Source organism: Cynara cardunculus, assembly GCF_001531365.2.
Source record: "Cynara cardunculus var. scolymus isolate 2C chromosome LG 3, CcrdV1, whole genome shotgun sequence".
Taxonomy (NCBI): domain Eukaryota; kingdom Viridiplantae; phylum Streptophyta; class Magnoliopsida; order Asterales; family Asteraceae; genus Cynara; species Cynara cardunculus.
In genome coordinates this window covers 36,557,370-36,573,158 of record NC_037530.1, presented here as the reverse complement: position 1 = coordinate 36,573,158, position 15,789 = coordinate 36,557,370, and the positions used below count along the sequence as shown (strand labels likewise).

Below are 15,789 nucleotides of genomic sequence, written 5' to 3'. Positions count from 1 at the left end.
ATTCGAATTTAAGAGATAAATGGAATAATAACCGAATTTAAGAGATAAAAAATTAATTCTAAAAATAATCAAATTTATTTTCCAATAATAAATTATAATTTGTTTGATATTTATTTAATTTCATTTCCTTTTTAATCAGTCTATAAACTCTAATTTAACTATAACCGTTGATCAAATAAATGAACGACTCATATAGGTTTGTAAAAATTAGTATTAAATAATTGATTTTAGTAAATGATTATGCATCTCTCTATCTACAGTAGGTGATTATGCCCCTCTCTTTATGTAGACTTAGGGATCGTGCGTAAGAATAGATCTCCATCTTTGGTCACTTTTAATCTTATGTCCACTCATGAATTGCGTCTTTAGAAGTGAATTGATTTGGTTTATCTCGGTGCATCTTATTAGTATTGATCTTCAATTATGATTGATCCAATGATGGAGATCCTTCTCACAATAACTTACCTTCTCACCGAAACCCAACCCCTTTATATGTATATGGTAATTTTAAATTACAATAACGTCCCTTAATTATCATCTTAAATATTTTTATTAAAATAATTGAATTAATAGATATGACTATACAACTATATCTCCTAGTTCCTATAATTTATGGAGTTCTCAAATAGTTACCATCTTACTTTATTACATTAAGGGGTTGTTTATTTACCTCTTAATAGTTCTATTAAAAGGCAACATCTGAATCGTTAAGATGTGAATCTTGTTTGGTAAAAAAAAGTTTGACTCTTAATGATTCTAAAACCATCTGAATAATTTTGTATCTTAAGCCTCCCTTAACTATTAAGCGCCTAAATTTCATTGTAAACAATTACCAAACAATTATATTTTATTGTGCACTATATCATGAGAGTCTCTTAATCATTCTGCACCAAACTATTAAGCAACTACCAAACAACCCCTAAGTATATATATTTTAAGTTAATTACAGTATCCCTAATCCATAACTTTAGTTTAAGGATGAAAAGTAAATAGTGTAGAATAGCTGAGGGGCCATTTATGCAATTCCACACTTCTACTATTTTGAAGAGGCACGATTAAAACCTACAGTTGTAACAAAAAAAGGATGAGTCAGCTTCCGGCTCGCATTCTGATTGGCTAAAAGATCCGACGTGGAAGTAAAATGTCGTCATAGATACTTATCTGGTAGTCCAACCCCAAGGGCAGTCAGAATCAGTTAGCGTAAACCTTATGGCATTTTTGGTAATTTACTCCAAATAGAGGGGCACATTCAATTGCTTCTCCTTTCCATTTTCGACCCTTCCTATATAAATACGACCCCTTTGTATAGTGTCACAAAATTTCCTCCGCCGGCCAAACTGTTGTCGCGATTTCGAATTACCGTCGATTTCGTTAGAATTCGGCATTAATTATGTGTGGATTTTGATAATTCTACACTCCAAGTTTGATTTTAGATTGCTTTGATTTTGGTTTGTTCGGTTTCTGTCTGTGTGTTTTGCTTGATCGATTCAGAGCAGGCAGCCTTCAGGTATTGTACTGTTCGGATCTAATACTAAAGCTTTTCTTACGCATCTGTGTGTTTACATGCAGGAGGTTACGGTGAACTGTGAATATTAGCTCTCTATTTGATAGATCGGAGTGGTTGGATTGATTTGTTTGATGAATTGTTGATCTTGGATGATTATTTGCGATGTATGATGTGCTTCAAGTGTTAATGTGTGTATCTATGGTTTTACTTGGATTTATGTTGAAAATATTAATTTTTATTACATTTTTGCATACGGATCTGAGGATTGGTGTATTGTAGGTATTTCTTGGAAAGGAGATTGGTGTAATTTAATGAGCGCATCATCTATTCAACATCGGTTAATTAGGTTTTGATTGATTTTTCTAAATGATGGATTAGATGTGTCAGTGGTTTTTATGTTGAACATATTTTTTCTTCTCAAGCTCTAGAACAATAGGAAATGTTGGGCTTTTTTACATGTAGACATGTGTTTTGGAGTGTGCATGCTAAACCGGGGAAGAATCATCACAATATTCTTGTACTGATATTGGCTTGATCTGTAGTTCAGAGATCTTGAATGAATAGGCCGGGTCAGTTATTGGAATATGTAATGGTTGTTGATTGTGTTTGTTATGAAAAAAGCTAAAGATATACGGTCACAATGGGATAACATGAATCTTGAAATGTGGAACGGTGATTGCCTGACAGATCCTTTTCCAGAATCCGGATCTCTCAATCAATTTATTCAGTGGTTGGACATTGCTATGTGTAACAATGAGCAAACTATCTCAATCATTTATTCAGTGGTTGGACATTGCTATGTGTAACAATGAGCAAACTATGTGCTATGTTTCTTTGAGATATTATGGTTTAGTATCTTTTCCTCTTTGTGGGTACACCTTTTAGTTGCCTCTGATGTAATTTTTGATGCCTAATGTCTTCAAATTTGCAGATCTTAAGTGATGGCGCAAGCAGCTGGAAATTCAGGATGGCTGAGAGGAAAAGTAAAAGCTGTTTTGTCTGGTGACACCTTGGTGATTATGGGATTTACCAAAGCTGAAATCCCCCCTGAAAAGACTGTCGTTTTAGCTCATCTTTCCGCTCCAAGATTAGTATGTCTACTTTAACATCCACTTCCTTGGTCGTATATCATTATGTTATCTTTTCGGTGGCAACAAAAATTTGCTAATGTTTTGTGCAGTTTATTTTATCACACTTCTTTGCAAAGAATGCACTGGGTATATATTCATATATTTGATCTAAACACTGATTTGGTTTTTAAGCAAATTTTTGAATGAAGTCAGTCTTCATTTCATTTTATTCTGGCTTTAGTAACTGCAAATTTTTAACAGGCTTCTAAATTTTCTTTTGAGACAGTTGTCTATTACTATAAATAGTGCCACCACTAACTCTCACTTCCCACTTTTTAAAAGCCATAACCAGTGAGTGCTAAACTTGGTGGATAAAATTAGCCTGTTATCCAAAATAAGCGATACTATTATGTTGATTTATGTGCCAAGATCTGTAATTTCTCTTTTTCGCTTCATTGAGCTTTTTGAACTTGTACTATGAATTATACTTGGATATATCTAATTTCTGCTACCAGAAGGCTTGATTATTGACAACGGAATTTTTTACTACAAATAGTGCACCATTCACCACCCACTTTTTAAAAGCAATAATGAAGTGACTGCTAAACTGGTAGATAAATTGGCTTGTTTTCCAAAATAAGTGATACTATTATGTTTATGTATGCCAATTTCTGTAATTCTTTTTACTTCAGTGAGCTTTATGAACTTGTACTATGAATTATACTTGGATATGCTAATTTCTGCTACCAGAAATCTTTATTATTGCTATTGGAATTTGCTAAGTAATGGTTTGATTTTCTTCCTCTATATGTAGGCACGGAGAGGTGGCCAGGATGACCCATTTGCATGGGAAAGCAGAGAATATCTACGGAAGCTGTGTATAGGAAAGGTTCTGATTCATAAAACCCTATTTCTACTATTAATGCTTCATTCTATCATCAACTAATCTAAATATTAATCTTGGTTCATCTATTTGTTTACTAGGATGTTGTTTTTAGAACGGAATATACCATTCCAAATTTCTCCCGAGAATTCTGCAGTGTTTTCATTGGCACTACAAATGTTGGGAACGAGGTTGTCACTCACGGCTGGGCTAAGGTAGTTCAAGTTCTTTTACTTGCATTTACAACTTATTTAGTTTCACCTTGGCATATGACATAGCTGCACTTACTGATCACAGGTTAAGGAGGCTAAAGGAGAGGTGACTCCTGAGCATACTGAATTGCTACGCCTTGAAGAACAAGCCAGACAACAGGGAGTAGGTTTATGGGACAGGGTTAGTTACTGTCTCTTAACCCAATTGATTGCTAGTTATTTGGTTCCTCGTCATATGGTAAAGCTGAATATGGTTAATGTTTGGGTTTAATATGGAACAAGTACCATACTTTCTATTGAAATGGATATTGAATATAAGTGTTGCATTTGCATGAGCAAACATGACTCTGTTTGGTGCGTGACACATTTTTTGAAGCACGTGATTGTACAAGGTGGTCTTTGTTTTTGCTTCTTTAGCTATCAATGCTTCTTTCTTCTCTTTTAACTAAATAATTGGGATCATCCAACTCTGATTTTGTTAACAAAATGATAAATCTATCCCAAAATATCATTTCTTCAAAGCGATGATAACCGATCATTTCTTCAAACCGATGATAACCAAAAAAGAGGAAAGATAGAGAAGGGAAGTCGCTATTCAGCTAGCAGTATATAATTGAACTCTTAGTGTCATAGCCTCTACTATGTTGCTCATTATACCCCGTGTTCTATAGAATATTATAAAAGCATCGAAATGTTTACCCTTGAACAAAAGAAGTCAATTTCTTTTCATGGTCATGAACAAATTATCATGAAGCTCATCATGAACAAGTTCTTATGCTATTACCCATCTCTTATTGGCATTTTCTTCCTTCTTCTGGGTTAGTGTATTGCTTCTTATCTCTTGATATATGGGCATTCAACCTGATACTCTCCACAATATGAAGTAGCATAGGATCCCTGATGCTAATTTTGCAATAAGGGAGGGATTAGTATTTTCCAATAAAGATAGCTTAATTTGGTGAGATTTGCATTTAACAAATACTATTGCTTGCAAATTGCACTACGAGAGTCTACATATCCTTTTGTCATTGAACAAGCTAATTCTTCTACGCGTGTGAGATGCTAATTGCTCTTTGGTAATCTCGAGTTTTCTTCTTTTTGCAAGTCCATTTATATATGATTTAATGACAATGTGCTTCATCATTGATATTTGGTAATGAGCACATATTCATTACAAACTTGGAACTTTTTCTTGTTATGCTGGAGCCCCACCTTTGAAAAATTATCAATGTATTGGAAAGCTGTATTGTTATCTGTTTGATGATATGTTGCTATTCTCCTGCTGTCTTTTAGTCTCCGGGTTCTGTTGAGGCAGCTATCAGGAACCTCCCACCATCTGCTGTTGGTGATCCCAGCAATCTGGATGCGATGGGGCTTTTAGCTACAAACAAAGGCAAACCCATGGAAGCTATTGTAGAGCAAGTTCGTGATGGGAGCTCACTTCGTGTTTATTTGCTTCCGGGGTTTCAGTTTGTCCAAGTATTTGTTGCTGGAATCCAGGTAGGGAGTGCATCCTTAATTTCTTATTCTATTTGACTATTTGCATTCATACTTTTTTATATGGTATTTGTTTGGAGCTTCTGTGTTGATGCTTTGCTGTGCGTACAAACTTATTACTTTTTTCCTAACTAGTCCCCATCGATGGGAAGAAGGACAACACAAGAATCTACTATAGTAACTGAAGTACCATCCGATGAACCAAATGGAGAAGCTAATGCGGAGTCTCGTGGCCCCTTGACATCAGCCCAGAGAGTTACTGCCTCATCAACCTACAATGAAGTTGCCGCAGACCCCTATGGGAGGGAAGCTAAACATTTCACTGAGATTCGTGTGCTAAACAGAGATGTGAGTAATGTCTTAATTATTTGTGCATTATTGAATCGTCAAGGGAAACAGACTTTTTGCATATGTGTAAGGGAAGGGCCGCTTGCAAGTTGCAAGGACTTCCTCCAACTGTTGTAAAGCCAAGGAGTCTTGGTGCAATGTGGTCTCCCCTTCATTGATTTTTTTGAAACACTTGATCAAACTTCAGCTGTGAGAGTGAATCTCTATTCTCTGCTTAATTCAACTTCTGTTGTGAGCGTCAGAGTGCTTATTAAAAAAGATTACGCAATGGATATGATTTGACAAGTTATTTGACAGAAGTTGAGTTGCAAGATTCTCCACTTTGCACTCTCTCTATGTTACTGCTTCACATAGTCTAGCTGATGATGTAACCTGCAGGTCCGCATTGTTCTCGAGGGTGTTGACAAGTTCAGCAATTTGATTGGTTCTGTCTATTACTCCGATGGTGAATCAGCAAAGGACCTGGCAATGGAGCTTATTGAAAATGTATGTTGTGTTCTGTATGTCTTCAGTATCTGATGTATCAGTCTACATTATCATTGCTGTTTTTATAGCATATTATGCTACCAGTTCCTTTTATTTGTCTATTTTCCTGTTCCCTTTATTTGTCAACCACTTCCATTGTTCCAATTGTTGCAAAAAATGATTTGCTCATTGTGCAATTAGGAACTTAACGGGTCTGGATGCATTTAGCCCTTTTTGGGGCTTCCTTTATTGCCTACACTGGATCTCATGTGCTTCCAGGCTAGATTATAGAGATATATGCCATATAAAAGATGTCTTAGTAATGTGTTATGTAAGCTTCATGTTTATGGATGTTCTCTAACATTCTAATCAAGTACAAATAAAGTTAAGACGCTAACTTCCTTGCAAGAGCTTTGGAAGTCTCTTTTTTATCGTCAGTAGTGCTCTGAGTGGTCTGACTCTTCTTCCTTCTGCTGTATGTCTATGCATGGTTTATATGCTTGAATGCTGCTATATTCTCTAGTGTTGAAGTTGCAGTCTTCTGGGACTCCTGGCATACATATTCATTATCCTCTACCATGAAACAGGAACAGTAATCTGTATTTGCCATAAATCATCTTCTTTCTCTCCTGAAGCACATTACTAGAAGAATATGTCAATTTTCTGCACTCTTTTCACAGTTGCAGATGTATTGTACTCTGTCCAAATAAATATCTCTACAACCCTGCTCTTTTTCTAATAATGGGAGCTTCTCTCTCCATTCAATGCACATTGCTGCGTCTCTCGCTCGATATGTAAGGAATTTGTTTGACTTTTTGTGGATCAAAATCAATTACATTTTTATTACGATAATGGGTGGCAATAGTTTCCTTTTGAACTTTCCTAACTAGGAAATAGTGGGATACTAACAGGATATCCGAACAAAGTGTTACAGTTTTCTTGGGTCAGAGGGAGTATGTTTTATGGGTTTCTTATATGATGAGACGTCACAATATTTCCTCTAGGCTGTTAAAATGAATTTAGACGATGATAAATTGGTTGCCAGGGTGATCGCATGTGCGTGCTTTCTGGTTTTACAAAAATATGAATTGGGGAGTTAGTGGTTAACTAGTATCCTAGCATTTGCTTAGTTTTTATCTTAGTGACTAAGAAGGCTAATCTAATTTTTGTATTGCTCCTTGTTCATCAAGTTGATTATTGTTCTTATAAGAGTTGAAGCTGCAAAATAATGTTCATTTATTTGGCACCCTCTGAAATGGTTGCCTTCTCTTATCTTGTTATCTCCTCCCTGTGTAGGGATATGCTAAATATGTCGAGTGGAGTGCAAGTATGATGGAAGATGAAGCCAGGAGGAAGTTGAAGGCTGCAGAACTTCAAGCAAAGAAGACCAAGTTGAGGCTTTGGACAAACTATGTACCCCCAGCCACTAATTCAAAGGCGATATCAGACAATTTCACTGGAAAGGTTGGCTTAAGAAAAAGCTTCATGAACTACTTTTTGTCTTCCATTTTTCTCAAAGTTTATTTAGAAGTATTTTTCTCTTTAACTTTCTACAGGTAGTAGAAGTTGTTAGTGGGGACTGCATCATTGTTGCGGATGATTCTCTTCCATTCGGCAGTCCAGCAGCTGAGCGACGAGTCAATCTCTCAAGTATCAGGTGCCCCAAACTGGGAAATCCACGGAGAGAGGAGAAACCTGCTCCTTATGCCCGTGAAGCAAGGGAATTTCTGAGAACAAGATTAATTGGCCGTCAAGTAAAGACACTTTTTCTTTTAATTTCATTTTAATGTTTATATGTAACTTGGAACGGGAAATTGGAGGTTAATTTTAATGCTTTCAATAACTTTAGGTTCAAGTTTCAATGGAATACTCTCGGAAGGTCCCCCTTGCCGATGGATCTGCTGCCCCAGCTGGGCCAGCAGATTCAAGGGTAATGGGCTTTGGATCAGTCTTCCTCTTGTCTCAAGGGAAGGAAAGTGAAGATGTCTCTGCTGCTCCCCCTACAGCAGTCACTCAGCAGCCTGGTGTGAATGTTGCTGAACTCGTTATTGCTCGTGGGTTTGGCACTGTCATTAGACATAGAGACTTTGAGGAAAGATCAAATTACTACGAGAATCTTCTTGCAGCTGAAACTCGTGCTACTGCTGGAAAGAAGGGAATTCATTCTGCTAAAGACCCTCCTGTTATGCACATTATGGATCTCTTGACGGTTAGAAACTCTAAACTACTTATTTGTTTATGGCCTGTGTGTGTTTGTGTAATATTTTAACATTTTTTGTTTATATCGTGATTTCTTCAGGCCTCGGCCAAGAAAGCCAAAGATTTCCTCCCGTTTCTGCAACGAAACAGGAGGATGACTGCTGTTGTTGAATACGTCCTTAGTGGTCACAGATTTAAACTATTTGTCCCTAAAGAAACATGCAGCATCGCTTTCTCATTTTCTGGGGTCAGATGCCCTGGACGTGATGAGCCTTACTCCAATGAAGCAATTTCACTTATGAGACGGAAGATAATGCAGAGGGATGTAGAGGTATTAGTCTTTTTTCATCCTAGTATTACTTGTATTTCGTTTGTGTACGCATGCATAAAATTTCCATTTTTATTATAGTTTTTCCCAAAGTAAGCTCCTACTTTTCAATTATACCCTTAATTATAGGATGAAGAAATTCATTACCCCCTCTATTATTAAGGGTAAATTTGTTATTTAGTGAATTAAAAAGTGTAATAGTTACACATTTCTAACACTGTCTTTTTCATTGTGGACATTTATTTTGGGACAAGGGAATATTAATTCATCTATTAAGCATGTTTTTTGTTTTCTGGTTTCAGATTGAAGTGGAAACAGTTGATAGAACTGGTACCTTCTTGGGCTCTTTGTGGGAATCAAAATCTAATGTGGCAATCATTCTTCTGGAAGCTGGACTTGCAAGACTTCAGACGTTTGGCGCTGATAGGATTCCAGATGCTCATCTTCTTGCTCAAGCCGAGCAGTCTGCCAAGAAGCAGAAATTGAAGGCAAGAAGCTTGGTTTTGCATCTCAGTGAGTATTAAATTGTGGAATCAGAGCTCTAATTGATAGTATTTTTTTTTTTTGGCAGATATGGGAAAACTATGTGGAAGGAGAGGAAGTTACTAATGGTGCAGCTCCTGATAGAAAACAGAAAGAAGAATTCAAGGTCTTTAGAATTGTGAATTATTGATTTACCAAAGACTAATCTGTATGAAACCAGTTTCAGAATTTCAAAAATTTAAATGGTTTGCTTTCAGGCCGTGGTGACTGAAGTCCTTGGCGGAGGCAAATTCTATGTTCAGAATGTTGCAGATCAGAAAGTTGCTTCCATCCAGCAACAACTTGCTTCTTTAAACCTCAAAGAAGCACCCGTGCTTGGTGCATTTAACCCAAAGAAGGGCGATATTGTTCTCGCTCAGTTTAGTGCAGATAACTCTTGGAACCGAGCCATGGTAAGAGTAATTTAACTTCAAATGAGTTGAAATAGTGATTGCGAGGCCTGGATTCCCGAGTTTTGGCGGAGGGGGGCGGGCGGGGTTATCGCCAAAGGACTCTGCCCTTCCATCCCTAGGATAGATAGAGAGGCAGGACAGAGCTTTTGGTTATGTATGGCCGTGCCTAAGAAAATATTGGTTGAAGTAGATTCTTCTTTTATATATCTCCTTTATCGCTGAGCGGTCATTTAGGGGCCTTAGGGCCTGTTTGTTAGCTGTTTAATGGGCTTAATGAGACTCATGACTTATTCTGTCAGCTATACATGACTGTTTGGTCATGGCTTAATGATATAGAAAGTGGCTTATTTAGTAAGCTTCTAGGGGGGAGCTTTATGTAGAAAGCCAAGTTTTTCGCAAGCCTGCCCCTCCCAATTAAAAAACACGGTCCTTCCATCTATGAAAAAACTTTCCCAAATAAAAACCTTCCTACTATATACAGACAGATTAATCCACACAGACTGCTTTATCCCACACAGGACTTAGTGGAACACTGGCCAAAAAGCCCTTTAGCTAGTGATCCGGGCTGTTTAGCTTATCACCGATCGTCTCATTGGTCGACCTTGACCCCTGTTATTTTGAGCCCAAATCATTGGTCCGGTACCAGATGTTGTTTTCCTGCCCGGCAAAATGCTTAATATTTAGAACGATCTTTCAATCTCATGAATTCCTCGTGTCTCATGAATTTGATCCTTGTTTCTTTGAATGATGTGTAAGGTCGTAAGCGCTCCACGTGGTGTCGTTCAATCGACTAAAGACAGATTCGAAGTCTTTTACATCGATTATGGAAATCAAGAAGCTGTTACATATACCCAGTTGCGTCCACTGGATGCATCGGTATCGTCTGCACCTGGGCTGGCTCAACTTTGCCAACTTGCTTACTTAAAGGTACCGACTTTGGAGGAGGATTACGGTCAGGAAGCAGCCATGCTTCTAAGCGAAAGCACACTTAACGGGCCAAAGGAATTCAGGGCAGTGATTGAGGAGAGGGATACTTCTGGAGGAAAAGTGAAAGGGCAAGGAACCGGAACTATTATTTTGGTAACTTTGATTGATGAGGAAGCCGATACGAGTGTTAACGCCATGATGCTGAAGGTTGGTATTTTTGATTTAAAAGCGATTTATGGGTAAAAGGACAATTACACATATTTAGACGTTTATCAGATAACAAAAAACACAGTTTTATTGATTCTGCTTTCAGACTTTAGCATCACCTCCTATCAATCAGAAGTGAAATAAGACTTCACAATCTTCTTGATTCTGCTTTCAGACTTTAGCATCACTTCTTATCGATCAGAAGTGAAATAAGACTTCATATTCTTCTTGATTCTTTTGCTTTCAGACTTTAGCACCACCTCTTATCAATCAGAAGTGAAATAAGACATTAGAATTCTAACACCTCTTGAAAAACAAAAATGCACCTTGGCCTCAGTTTTTTTTTTTTTTTTTTGTAATGATCTGAAAATGGTGGTGCAGGGAGGACTAGCAAGGTTGGAGAAAAGGAGGAGATGGGAGCCTAAAGACCGACAAGCTGTGCTGGATGAATTAGAAAAGCATCAGACAGAAGCGCGTACCAAAAGATTGGGAATGTGGGAGTATGGTGATATCCAGTCTGATGACGATGAGAACCCTCTGCCTGCTAAGAAAACAGGTGCTGCTGGCAAACGTTAAAAAGAAATAGGAAGTTGGATGTTTTTGGAGATTTTCGTTTGTTCTATTTAATTTTATTTGGGAGCACAATTTTGTTTTGCATTCTGTAGTAGTTTAATTTATACGACTTAATAAAGCGAGCAGTAATGGCAGGGACATGAGTTGTTAAGCGGTACGGATGTTTGTTTGTGATATAAGCTTACTTTTCGGAGTTTAACTTACTTCCATTCTCACATTGATTTGTTTGTAGGGAGTTGATTCCCTTGCAGGTTTCAAATCCATTGAACAAAGTTTGTAGTCTCATGGTGGCTTTATTTTACAAGTACACACACCAATTGAAATCTAACATAACGAAAACGACTGTTCTATTCTTCTTTCAGCATATTCTACTCTTTTTGTGCAACATACCGGGTTTGTTTGGTTTTGCATCTTCAAAAACATCTAAACTGGCATGGTTTTTTGTTCATTAACTTTTCTGAGTTTGATCTTGTAAAATATAAAATGACAAAGGCTTATCCCCAGGGGAAGACTCTACTCTTCAAGATATATGATAGGGTCTTGTGGAGCCTCAATTTTTATTTCTTTTTCTTTACTGTTCTGGTATGGTGGTATGGATTATTTCAGGGAATCATGTTTTATTTGCTATGTAAATTTTTTTCTTCTTCTGAGATTGGCTGCATCAGTTTCCATTTGATTGTAGATGTTCCCAAAAGAAAGTCATGATAGATGTAAATTTTACAAGAGCAGTATTAAAGCTTTCAATGAAACAATCATCTGTCTCAATTTTTAACTTCTTCTTCATGTCTATTGGTCATACGAATACACGGAACAAGTGAGATAATATGAATGTAAATGTGAATTAGATAGATATAAAATAAATAAATATCTGATGTATGATCTCGCTGTTGGATAGGAATGAGACATTTGATTTTTATCCACCTACAAGTGTCTTATTTTCATGAAAAAAATCTCTCGTTTATGTATAAAAGAATTTGATGAATTATTTAAAAAAGAGAGAAAAATACAGAAAAAAAGAAAAGAAGACAGCTTGTAATTAGATTATAAATCTTAGGACCAAAACTAAAAGCCTAGATTCTACCATAACTGAGCCTAATCTGACCCCTAAAACTGCTCTTTGATCTTTCTCCCTCGATCTTCATGACTTGTTTAGCTAGCTGTCACGCCTTGTATTCCTCTTATGATGAGCAGCTGCGGCATCCTCATCATCTGCCTCACCACTTGAGGTTTTGCCAACATCCTTCACCTTTCCCTGACCAAAAAACAACAATAAAGGATCCATTTCAATTCCAATGGAATTTTGACATGTGCTTCAGTCTTTCTTTAACCTCCGCCAAACCTATAGTCCAAATTGTTAATTGTTTAGGTTTTACCTCTTTTTTATGTTTAACACTAAATAAATGGGAAATCCAAAAACCATGAAAAACGGATGAAAAAGTACATCAATATGGATGCCAAATTAACTAGAAAAATATGATCGTTTTTTGGTGTAATTTATTTTCAAGTATTTTGCTTATAGAAAAGAAGTGGAGAGTTTATTCAGAAAAGCTTGCTACTCACTGATTTCTTCCTGTTACCCAACAGGATCTTCAACAAGGGACTAACAATCACAACAACAATCGAAATTATGATTCCCACCACAATGCTTGGTTGTTTCTCAGCCTCTTCAATTAGTTCCTGCAACCACAAAAAGAAAACAAATTGAGTTCCAAAATCTTGTCAATAACAACACCTATTAAATGACTTACCAAAACCTTCATCTTGTGGTCACCCAAGAAAGGTAGATCAGCAATCTTGTGAAGGACATCAAACACAACTTTCTGCGATTCATGTTATAAGCATATAAATAAATAAATAAATAAACAAATAAAAACAGTCGATGGAAGTTAAAGGAGAAGAAAGTTAATTGCTTTACCTGGGTTCCCTTGAGACCATCAAGACTAGCTGCTTGTTCTTCTATCGTTTGATTCTCTTTCTCAACTGAAAACTTTGGTTTCCATGTGGCATCCCTGATGGATGCTGCATCCTTCTCATCACTTGCTATCAAAATGTTGTCAAACAAGATGCCATCTTGCATTGTCCAGATCTCGATACCAACGGCAACAACAGGCTCAATGTTGAGCTTCCCAACTTCATAGTAGTTGGGGTTCGGGATTTCACGAGGCTTCCACACACCCATGTAATTTGGATTTTCGATAAGAGGAGGATACCATGGACCCTTGTAATCAGGGTTCCTCTTCATTGGCTTCGTCCACTCTCCACAACCTGGTGCAGACTCACATTTTGGGTTGTCAATTTTTGGACGCTCCCACTCTCCATCCTCCTCATCATCCCAATCTTCTGGCTTTACTGCTTCAAGATCATCAATCTCATATGGTTCATCAACTAGCCATCCCTCAGGCATCTCAGCATCCTCATCTATTATTTCTAAAGGTGCATCCTCAACCCAATCATCAGGTTTTTTTGCATCTCGGTCAGGAATCTTTGATCTGCCGTCCCAATCTTCAGGCATTTTATCTTCTGGGTCATGAATGGTCTTTTCAGGGCGTACTGGTGGATGAAAGTCTGCAGGTGACATTAAATCGGCTTTCTTTTCCTCTTTTCCATCGATCATGATAATCACCGTGTCATCCGGGTTCAATATGGCGGTGTATACATGGCTCAGTTTGTCTAAAGGCACTGAAGGAGAGGCCTTGAGATGATGTTCTTCATACTTCCCGTCCATGGGATTCTTGAGATTTACGATGAAATGGACCTTATCAGTGGAGCCACATTTATCAGGGCCAAACATAATCGAGTAGGGAGACTTGTTATCAAATTGCTTGGGAGTCCAGCCAGCTTCCTGTGGCCGTAGATATTTCAAATATGCACCACCACATTGAAGACCATTTTGGAGGCGAGTTTCAAATTGTAGAACAGTTGTGCGGTCCTTAAGCTCTAGAGGTTTGTCCAGCTCCTTCACAATTGCATACTTTCTAGCTTTCTCACTCACAAGAAGGCCATAATCATCATGTCCCTCACTCTTTGAGTGTTTCCATACACCTGAGTAACCACATGAATGAATGATTAGATTAGTTTGTGATATTGAAGTTACATTCTAGACCATGATGCATATTACATTGCATACTTAATTATAGACAGAGGTAAATGGAATCAAATTGAATAGGCTGATAACCCACTTTGATATCCAAGTTCAATTTCGAATTCAACCAGTGTTACCTATTGTAGATATTTGAATTCAAATTGAGCGGATGTTAAAAATCAAATACCTGAATTTGAATTTGAATTTGATGAACACTGTTTGAATTCAAAAATATTTAAATTCGACCAAGGAATTATATAAGAAATCTAAACATTTTTAAATTCAAATGAATAGTCACATAAAAATGTTTAGATTTATTATATAAGAATTCCAGATTCGCAACTTTACAAGGATGCAAGTATATGTAGAAAACAGAAACATGATATTTACATGAGTCATAAAAAAACGAGTTATATGCTATGCACATGGAACATTGAGCACAGCCAATCTGTCGCATCAACATTATATCTAATTCTTCTTTGGACGTTCAATGCAATTCAGAAAAAAAGATGAAGACACAAGGCAAGATGCATATATAGAAATCCTCTAGGGATTGAGTCGATTGAAAGATATCGAGCTTTCAAAATCACAAATAATCGGAGATCATGCAATGAAAGACTACCAATTTGTTACTACTATTTAAACAATCTTATAGTACACAAATCAACAATCTCATGCATGCATTTGATCAATGTGCCAACATGAGATCCAAACAATAATGAATTATCTTATCATTTCCAGATCAAGAGATCCTTGTACGTTAACACATTATCGTTCCTACAATCAGCAGCAGTTTTAGAAGAAACTGCAATTAACTAATTCATCTTTCCTTTTCAGATTATAATTAACAATTCTTTTATAAAATTTTCCGATCGTCCAGAATTTCATTACCTGATACACGAACAAACAACAGAACAATACACATTCTAGATCCAAACAGATCTCACCTAAATAGTCTTCTTTCTCAGATACAATCCAACTCTTCTCAAACGATTGATCAAACGACTCGTAGAATATCTGAACAACAACAACAAAATCGTTAATAATAATTCAGAAACCAAACACCGCATAACACAAACTCATAGATTCGATCACTCACAGTGCCGGAAGAAGCGTATATCTCCAAAACCAAACAACCGATCAAAAGCAAACAAAAGAACTGCAAACAACACATTCTCCGTTTGCTTTCCTCCATAATTGATCCGCCGATCAAATTCCACAGCAGACGTTTTGATCTGAATTCTCCAACGTCGTTATTGATGCCGGAAGAGAAACGCAGAGACGGTGCCACTTCAGTTTGTAGTGTGTATATATATATATGGATCTCGGGAGGGGTTACGTCAAATCGGTTTAACCAATAATATCGCTTGGCGCGGAAATCAAACAATAATAAATTGCCACGTAGATGTTTCAGGCATGGCTCGCGTCGTCTGCATTGAAGTACGAGATGAACGGCCGTGATCCGTAGAATGTGCTTTGTCTACGCTTCCGATGATAACACGTCGGCTCTTTGCAGTTATAGATTTTAACACATCGTCACTCGCAGAATGCTTTTT

General features: G+C 37.1%; 2 protein-coding genes across 2 annotated transcripts; one reads left to right on the top strand and one right to left on the bottom strand.

Moving 5' to 3' along the window:
• Positions 1–1,349: 1,349 nt before the first annotated feature.
• LOC112508859 (ribonuclease TUDOR 1-like) lies at positions 1,350–11,354 on the top strand. The gene is made up of 17 exons (XM_025113662.1): positions 1,350–1,507; positions 2,439–2,598; positions 3,392–3,466; positions 3,562–3,675; positions 3,758–3,853; positions 4,966–5,172; positions 5,305–5,517; positions 5,896–6,003; positions 7,279–7,446; positions 7,539–7,736; positions 7,832–8,191; positions 8,282–8,512; positions 8,812–8,997; positions 9,081–9,158; positions 9,250–9,444; positions 10,201–10,578; positions 10,960–11,354. The coding sequence occupies exons 2-17, from the start codon at positions 2,449–2,451 to the stop codon at positions 11,152–11,154; spliced, it is 2,952 nt and encodes a 983-aa protein (XP_024969430.1). The 5' UTR covers positions 1,350–1,507; positions 2,439–2,448; the 3' UTR covers positions 11,155–11,354.
• A 950-nt stretch (positions 11,355–12,304) lies between these two features.
• On the bottom strand, positions 12,305–15,428 carry LOC112509210 (calnexin homolog). The gene is made up of 6 exons (XM_025114065.1): positions 15,333–15,428; positions 15,181–15,250; positions 13,067–14,193; positions 12,900–12,971; positions 12,712–12,828; positions 12,305–12,403 (listed from the first exon to the last, which is right to left on the bottom strand). Exons 1-6 carry the CDS (start codon positions 15,426–15,428, stop codon positions 12,305–12,307), a joined length of 1,581 nt encoding a protein of 526 aa, XP_024969833.1.
• Between the last annotated feature and the right edge of the window lie 361 nt (positions 15,429–15,789).

What these genes read in the sequence shown, in the direction of transcription:
- LOC112508859 (XM_025113662.1), top strand. Translation starts at nt 2,449, where the DNA reads ATGGCGCAAGCAGCTGGAAATTCAGGATGGCTGAGAGGAAAAGTAAAA. An exon ending in GGAAGCTGTGTATAGGAAAG is followed by an intron (nt 3,467 to 3,561) that starts GTTCTGATTCAT and finishes TTTGTTTACTAG; the next exon opens with GATGTTGTTTTTAGAACGGA. An exon ending in AACAGAAAGAAGAATTCAAG is followed by an intron (nt 9,159 to 9,249) that starts GTCTTTAGAATT and finishes GTTTGCTTTCAG; the next exon opens with GCCGTGGTGACTGAAGTCCT.
- LOC112509210 (XM_025114065.1), bottom strand. Translation starts at nt 15,428, where the DNA reads ATGGAGGAAAGCAAACGGAGAATGTGTTGTTTGCAGTTCTTTTGTTTG. An exon ending in ATGGTCTCAAGGGAACCCAG is followed by an intron (nt 12,972 to 13,066) that starts GTAAAGCAATTA and finishes CATGAATCGCAG; the next exon opens with AAAGTTGTGTTTGATGTCCT. An exon ending in ACCACAAGATGAAGGTTTTG is followed by an intron (nt 12,829 to 12,899) that starts GTAAGTCATTTA and finishes TTGTGGTTGCAG; the next exon opens with GAACTAATTGAAGAGGCTGA.